Genomic DNA, 8,615 nt, shown 5'->3' on the forward strand with positions numbered 1-8,615 from the left:
ACTTTATGCTGAAAAACATGAACGGACAAACAATATAGCGTAGTTATAGAAATAATGAAGTGTCTTACTATTCTCCACGGTTGGCCCTCTTGCCTATTCTTTGAAGGTGGAAGAAGCCACAGTTATACACCTGAACCGGCTTACTGCACACCACAATCCATCAATCAGATTGATACATGAGTGTGTAGGTGTTGGTTATAGGGTGTCTAATTGTTGTACATGTTTTGTTTTTTTGCCCAGACATCACACATTTACCTAAACAGCACCCTCACATGAGAAGTAGAAATCAAAGGGAGAGAAACTGTGAATTGAATAACTGCAGTTGACATAGCTAAGTAAATGGAAGAATACTCTTATTGCAATGTGAATGGCTCTTAAACGAGCCTTTGGTTGTGCATAGTGTAGTCGAAGGTGTTGCCAGGGAACAGCACCCTCTTTGAAGAAGTAGGAGGTGAAGATCTCCTGCACACGGAATGCCTCTTTTGCTGCGTTGTTGAACCCCATCCTTGAAACATCCTGCAGAGCAGCAGACTTCTCCTCTGGGACACAACGGCGAGCTGCAGATCCCCTCCTGGTCCTCGTGTCCATCCTCATGAAGTTGCGCAGGACACAGGTAGCCTTCACACACCTGAATTGCTTCAGGAGGCAGTCCCAGATGACCCTGGTCACCCAACCTTACAGTGCCCTACATTAACTGTAGGAAATTGTTTTGAAGAAATCTCCAGTTACAAGGTATCTGTAGGAATATGGAAAACATTGTAAATATTAGACTGTTACATCACCAGGTCATTGTGGATTACTGAAGTATAATATCCCTGATAACAAATATGATAACATTGTATTGATAGATGCATGGGTACACATATGTGCATGTGTAGCATGTGACAATAACAGGATCATATCAAGAATGGCATCACAAATGAATACATAAATACCACTTGAAGCTTGATGATGAGTTGATCATTTGAATCAGCTGTGCAGTGCTAAGGCAAAAACCCTCAATGTGCCTCTGAGTCCCCAGGACTGAGAACCACTGCTCTTCATTGGGACCTCTTCATATTTAGACTGGCTTTCATAGAGCTCTTTATCTGAGGACAGAAAACCTCACAAGAAACACTTCATTATAGTCAAATTACACCACACTGAATATTATGTTACTATTATCTCCGTCCTCACTTCTAGGGACAGGAACAACACAAAAGTACCTGCCCTTTCCAGAATAGCCTCCTATCTCACTGACAGTTGGGTCTGCTATCCTTTCACCCTCCTCCATGGCTGTTAGCTAGCTACCTACAAATGCATTTGGAGTTTGTTTTTTACAGTGATAAATACAACAAGATAGCTAATATGAAGTTAGCTAAGTTAATTAAATATCACCTGCTACCTATCTATCTATACAGTATTTGAAGTTAGTTAGATAGCCAACTAGATAGCTCATTTGAGTTAGCCTGCACTGGAGCTAGTTAGCTAATAATACATCGTTGTTGTTTTTTACATTTTCAAAATCTATTTACTTACTTACTTGAAGAGGTTCTCCCAGAAATGTGGACAACTGGAAACAGGGCAGCAAAGTTCATCACCAGAGGGGTTTAGAGGATATTACTATTGTACTATGTACCCATTTAATAACCAGACCTTCATACACACTTGCTCTGCAGAATTCTTGACGGAGTCATAGCGGGCCTAAGCGGCATCTAGTCCAACTGCTGACTGGACGCAGTTGAGGAAAATGTACATTTTATTTTCAGACAACAAGGTAAAGTGTAGGAAGCATGAGTTTTTACTCCCCAGTGTAACACAGTGTGGTTAAAGACTTAGTAACTTAGTTGTAGTCACGATTTGGTTACCTACAAGTACAAACAGTTTTGTTTTTGTTTTAAATTTACAAAATTAAAATGACATTTTAAATGTTTTCTTTACTCAAGTATGACAGTTGGGTACTTTTTTCCACCACTGTATTTTTTAACGATCCCTTGCGTCATGCAGCCATTCCTCTGGGTAACCCTGCTGTCTGAAACACTCATCCAGCCATTCCTCTGAGTAACACCGCTGTCTGAAACACTCATCCAGTCATTCCTCTGGGTAACCCCGCTGTCTGAAACACTCATCCAGCCATTCCTCTGGGTAACGCTGCTGTCTGAAACACTCATCCAGACATTCCTCTGAGTAACCCCGCTGTCTGAAACACTCATCCAGCCGTTCCTCTGGGTAACCTCGCTGTCTGAAACACTCATCCAGCCATTCCTCTGGGTAACACCGCTGTCTGAAACACTCATCCAGACATTCCTCTGAATAACCCCGCTATCTGAAACACTCATCCATACAGTCGGCTTGTTTGTCATAGTCACTCTGTGTACTACAAATCCTGTGTATGCAACTGTATTGGCTGATGGGGAGGATCTCTTTTAGGGGTGTAGGGTGGAAGCTGTCTCGGCGTAACAGGGAATTGCTGTCAGTCGGCTTCCTGTATAGGTCTGTGCTAAAGCCACACCCCTCCCTCTTAATCAAAAACCAGATAACTTGTTTCATGTTCATCAAAGGTGAGGGTGAATTTCAGATGTTCACTGCTTGTATTGATGAAAATGTAGCCTTTTACAGAGCCTGATGAGGTGCTAGAATGGATTGTTAGGGCTGACAATCACATTCTTCTCTAACAACCCCACATAGAGATTGGCATAATTAGATGCTATTTTTAAAACTACAATGACCATAATGCACTGTGTGTCTACTTGTCTTGTCTGTTTATTTTACACCTGCTATGTAAGAGACAGAATAATGCACAATGGTCAATGCTATCCGGGATCCTTAGGACATCCCTACCCTAAACCCTAACCTTAAACCCTACCTAATGATTTTAAATGTCAACTTCAAAGGGCTAAGGACATCCCAAGGATGTATCTCTACCTGAAAATACATGATCTAAGTGATTGATAGTTGGTATTCATCAGTTATAAAGCCTAATTCACTTTAATGAACTACTAAAATAGTGATTTTGTCAGACAGCAGCTCTACCCTTTATTGACTGACTGATCCATTCATCCTTCCATCCCTCCTCTCCTCTAAAGACCGAGTGAGGGTGGAGCTCAGTCAGAGAGCTGTTGAGGTACTGGTTAGGAAGAACACTTCTACAGCCAAAGAGGTGAGAGGTCACACATGGTTTAGATAGTAAATATTTATGTCCCCTTAGTGGTTCATCAAGTCAGCAAAGGGGAATATGTTCCATCATCTATGTTAATTTACATTAGTGCAAATTGTCCACTGATATTGGTGTAATTTCTCACCCCTTTTGGCTGTATAAAAGTTCATTTCCCCTCAGGCACACACATTTGTTCTTTGTTATTACCTGAGCTACTGCCTGTTCACCCCGCTATAATCCAGAAGGCGAGGTCAGTACAGGTCTACTAAAGATGGGCCCGAGAGACAGAAGCTGTTTTTCAATCTCAAGGCCATCAGAATGTTAAATAGCCGTCAATAACACAGAGAGGCTGCTGCCTACATACACAGACTTGAAATCATTGGCCACTTTAAGGAATGGAACACTAGTCACTTTAATAAGGTTTACACATCTGGCATTACTCATCTCATATGTACATACGGTATTCTATCCTATTCTACTGTATCTTAGTCTATGCCGCTCTGACATCACTCGTCCAAATATTTATATATTCTTAATTCCATTCTTTAGATTGTGTGTATTGTTAGATATTACTTGTTAGATATTGCTGGACTGTTGGAGCTAGAAACACAAGCATTTTGCTACACCCGCAATAACATCTGCTAAACAAGTGTATGTGACAAATAAAATGTGATTTGATGTATATAGGTCTGGTGTTCGTCATTCTACACTCTGTGTTCTACTACCCAGGTCTGGTGTTGGAGATCATTCCACAATCTGTGTTCTACTACCCAGGTCTGGTGTTGGAGATCATTCCACACTCTGTGGATCTCCTGCATGTATTTTCTGATGTTCAATCAGACCACTTGAATGAGAGTATCTCTTGTCACATTGCTCTCAGCTATATGACTGCTCTCTTGTGTGTAGTTTCTGGTGTAATTTCAGGGAGCTTGACCGAGTAAAACTCTTCCCACATTGATCACAGCTATAAGGCTTCTCTCCTGTGTGTGTTCTTTGGTGTCTATCCAGGCTGTTTGACTGAGAAAAACTTCTCCCACATTGCTTACAACTATATGGCTGCTCTCCTGTGTGTGTTCTCTGGTGTGATACCAGGTTGTTTGACTTAGTAAAACTCCTGCCACACTGATCACAACTATAAGGTTTCTCTCCTGTGTGTACTCGCTGGTGTATTTTAAGTTTTGATGAAGATTTGCAATGTTTCCCACAGTCAGAGCAGTAGATAGATTTCTTCCCTGTGGGTTTCTGCTGGTGTTTCTTGAGGAGTTCTGATCGGGAGAGAGTCTTCTCTGCCTCGTCAGCTTCATGATGTTGTTGAGGCTCCCCAGAGGATCCACGATAGTCATGTCTCTCTCCTGTGTGAATGACAAAGTCAGACAGATGATTAAAGGCCCACAACAGCAGAAATCCACTGTTTATTTGAGGTAAAAGGTAGCGTACCCATGAAGTTGTACAACAATTGACATCTGTTATATTATTTGACAGTTGACAGAGGACCAGGGCACAAATAATAATATAAATCCATAATTTTGCTCTTTATGCCATCTTACAAATAAAACCTTTGTTCATTGAAAATTGTGAATAACTCACCACAGGTTAATGAGAAGGGTGTGCTTGAAAGGATGCACATAACTCTGCAATGTTGGGTTGTATTGGAGAGTCTCTGTCTTAAATAATTTTCCACACACAGTCTGTGCCTGTATTTAGTTTCATGCTAGTGAGGGCCGAGAATCCACTCTCACATAGGTTGCCAAAGCAGGATACTCTGAGCGCAGCCCAATCCTTCTGATTAAATAACATTTTCACAGAACCGCTTGTTGCAATTTCGATGAGGTTCTCTTGTTAAGATATCGGTAAGTGGACTGGAGGCAGGGCATGAAAGGGATAACAGTTGTTTGTGTCATCCGTTTCGGGAAAGTACCTGTGTAATTGCGCACCCAACTCAGGTGCTTCGCTACATCACATTTGACATTGTCCGTAAGCTTGAGTTCATTTGCACACAAAAAATCATACAGTGATGGAAAGACATGTGTGTTGTCCTTGGTAATGCAGACTGAGAACAGCTCCTACTTCTTAAATCATAGCCTCAATTTTGTCCCGCACATTGAACATAGTAGTCATGTGAGAAACTCGTCATCATGCAAGCGGTCAGACAAGTGAAAATTATGGTCAGTAAAGAAAACGTTAAGCTCGTCTCTCAGTTTAAAAATACTTTGCCCCTTGATAACCAGCGCACTTCTGTATGTTGTAAAAGCGTTACATGGTTGCTGCCCATATCATTGCATAGTGCAGAAAATACACGAGAGTTCAGGGGCCTTGCTTTAACAAAGTTAACCATTTTCACTGTAGTGTCCAAAACATTTTCCAAGCTGTCAGTCATTCCCTTGGCAGCAAGAGGCTGTTGGTAGATGCTGCAGTGTACCCAAGTGGCATCGGGAGCAACTGCTTGCACGTGCGGTACCACTCTACTATGTCTCCCTGCGCAATCAGTACAGATACCAACATGAGCAGCAGCTACGTTTGGCTACATATATTAGTGGAATTCCCGCGAGAGAGTAACGGTTAATGTGATTGGAAGTTAATTATTTGACTAAGCTACCTGTATTTGACATTGTGTTCCTATTTTTGCTGAACACTAGATGGTTTAATTGTATTTTTGGCAATGAAACGAGGCTACTCGCGTGAGAAAAAAAAACTCACCAAAATGTAAAGCCCCGTTGGAAAATATAAATTGACTGTTTGAAAATGTGAAGAAAATGTATTATTTGCACATAAAAAAAAAATTGTGAATCACATTATTACTTGGAGTACCCCTGACGGCATACTCCAGTTTGGGAATACCTGCCATAGACTTACTGTAGGACCCATAACTTCACCTAACAACAACATAGACCTACTGTAGGACCCATAACTTCAGCTAACAACAACATAGACCTACTGTAGGACCCATAACTTTACCTAGCAATAATACAGACCTACTGTAGGACCCATAACGTCACCTAACAATAACAGAGACCTACTTTACGACCCATAACTTCACCTAACATAGACCTACTGTAGGACCCATAACTTTACCTAGCAATAATACAGACCTACTGTAGGACCCATAACTTCACCTAACAACAACACAGACCTACTGTTGGACCCATAACTTCACCTAACAACAACATAGACCTCTGACTATAAATCATTTAATATTTCAGGTGAAACAACAATGTCTTTTTCATGATATTTCACAACCTGGTCACCAGATAATTTTGTTAATAATCCCACTAGGCTACTCTGTAATGTGTTGTCATTCTAAATGTCCTGAATAAAGGAAAATAGCTCTGTGTGTTGTACAATAGCCTATCCATCAAGGAACAGTTCTCTACACATTATGAGGAAAGTATCTCTGTGTCCAAACCGACAAACGAGACCCCACAGTAAATCAAGCAGACAATAACACATTATAAACATCAATTTGTTAGGGATGTTGGATCCAACATGGAGCACGGCATAACTGTCTTTACCAGAGTAATGAATGAAGAAGCACTTTGGTTGTTGTTGCATGTCGTGACGTTTGTCATTTCACTGTCAGTCAGAAAATGATTTCCTGATTCACTTGACGATAGTTAAACATGTGACTGTAACAAAATAGCTACAGTATTAAGAATGTCTAATTCTTATAGAACCACGTTAATGACAGTATCCATTTGGGTGTTGTCAATCAAGTTAAGGTGACTCTCGGTTAGAACCATTGAGTAGTGCAAAATCTGAAATTATTCAGGATTTCTGTGCCCATGAAAACTGTTTTCCCAGCGTAATTTAAGGAGACACTAAATGTTACGTAGGTAGAGTACATTTCAGAGATCTGAATACAAAAAACTGTAGGAAAACAAAAACAATCTAAACTGCAAGGCCAAATCTACACTGGAGGAGCTTACCAAGATGACATTGAATGTTCCTGAGTGGCGAAGTTACAGTTTGGACTTAACTTGTCTTGAAAGTCTATAGCAAGACTAGAAAATGGCTTTCTAGCAATGATCAACAACCAACTTGACAGAAAGGGAAGGATTAATAAAAATAATAATGAATATTCACATGAAGATCAGTCACCTATTGGATGACATCACGACTTCCCATCAAGCCAACTCCTTTAAGGCCTTACTATGACATCACTCACTCCTTCTAGTTTCCAGTTGTCTAAAAAAAAAACTATTTTGCTCAAAACATTTATTTGTTTCCCTTTAGTGTGTTTATACTTTACTGTATTTATATATCACTTTTCAACAGGAAAAGTTCAAATCACTGGAGGACGTCATGAACAATTCAGACAGTACAAAAACATATTCAAGTGTAGAATGCTCTTTTAAAAATCACACATTAGTTCAACAACAGCAGAGTTTGTGCCCCTATTAAGATAGTACTCACTGTATTTACTGGTGTTAATCAGATCAATGTCCCTGTTTTATAAGATAGTACTCACTGTATTTACTGGTGTTAATCAGATCAATGTCCCTGTTTTATTAGATAGTACTCACTGTATTTACTGGTGTTAATCAGTTCTCCAGTCTTCTCTTCTTCGTCCTCCTCCAATGTGACAGTAATCTCCCCCTCTTCATCCTCCACTCCCAAAACGGCACCTTCCTCCTCCTCTTTCACTCTGAAGGCGTCCTTCTCTTCCTCCTCTTCTTTTACTGTAACATCCTCCTCTTTCTCTTCCTCCTCTTCTTTTAATGTAACATCCTCCTCCTCTTTCACTCTGAACGAGTCTTCCTCTTCTTTCACTGTAACGGCTTTCACTTCTTCTTTCACTGTAACAGCCTCAGCCTCTACTTGTTTTTGTATTGTAACATCCTTCTCTTCCTCCTCCTCCTTGACGAGAGCTTCCTTCTCCGTCCAGCAGACATCCTCTTCTTTAACAGGAGGAGAGTAGCTTAGTGAACTCATGGTCGGGGATAATAGCTTGTTAGCATTAGCGACTAGACTAGTGCTAACTTAACCAGCCAGCTAGCTAGACTTATAACGTAAATATTAAATTAAATGAGGTAGCTAGTTGTTTACCCATACGTATGTTTAAAGCATAGTGGCAAATAAACCACGAAATTGTCTAAAGAACTTGAATGTTCCGACTTCGTTGTCCAGCGAGCTACGGAGGTGGCTGCAGTTGTTGAAGAAGCGTTCCACTAGATTAAACGTCACAGTAGAAACATCGCCTGAAAAACACATATCGCCATCTGCTGTCTGGAGGAGGAAACGCAATTGAGGGTGGAAAACTGTTTTTTTTCCTTCAATAATTTATAATATTATAAAGCAGTTTAGGGAAACGTTTTTTTCCTCTCCATTAAATATGCATATTATTTCAACACGTACAAAGAGCAACAAGTGTTGTTTGATTAGTTCAGAGTTTTTATGAGAATTTAAAACAAACTCTACATCTACTCCACATCTGTATTTCTGATTCAGTCAAATAACTAGATATCAAAATAAGCACCTAGTT

General features: G+C 40.3%; 1 protein-coding gene across 1 annotated transcript; it reads right to left on the reverse strand.

Moving 5' to 3' along the window:
- Nucleotides 1-3,523: 3,523 nt before the first annotated feature.
- Nucleotides 3,524-8,308, reverse strand: LOC116355358 (zinc finger protein 271-like). The gene is made up of 2 exons (XM_031798773.1): nucleotides 7,657-8,308; nucleotides 3,524-4,488 (listed from the first exon to the last, which is right to left on the reverse strand). Exons 1-2 carry the CDS (start codon nucleotides 8,063-8,065, stop codon nucleotides 4,013-4,015), a joined length of 885 nt encoding a protein of 294 aa, XP_031654633.1. The 5' UTR covers nucleotides 8,066-8,308; the 3' UTR covers nucleotides 3,524-4,012.
- Between the last annotated feature and the right edge of the window lie 307 nt (nucleotides 8,309-8,615).

Source organism: Oncorhynchus kisutch, linkage group LG20 (genome assembly GCF_002021735.2).
Source record: "Oncorhynchus kisutch isolate 150728-3 linkage group LG20, Okis_V2, whole genome shotgun sequence".
Lineage (NCBI taxonomy): Eukaryota > Metazoa > Chordata > Actinopteri > Salmoniformes > Salmonidae > Oncorhynchus > Oncorhynchus kisutch.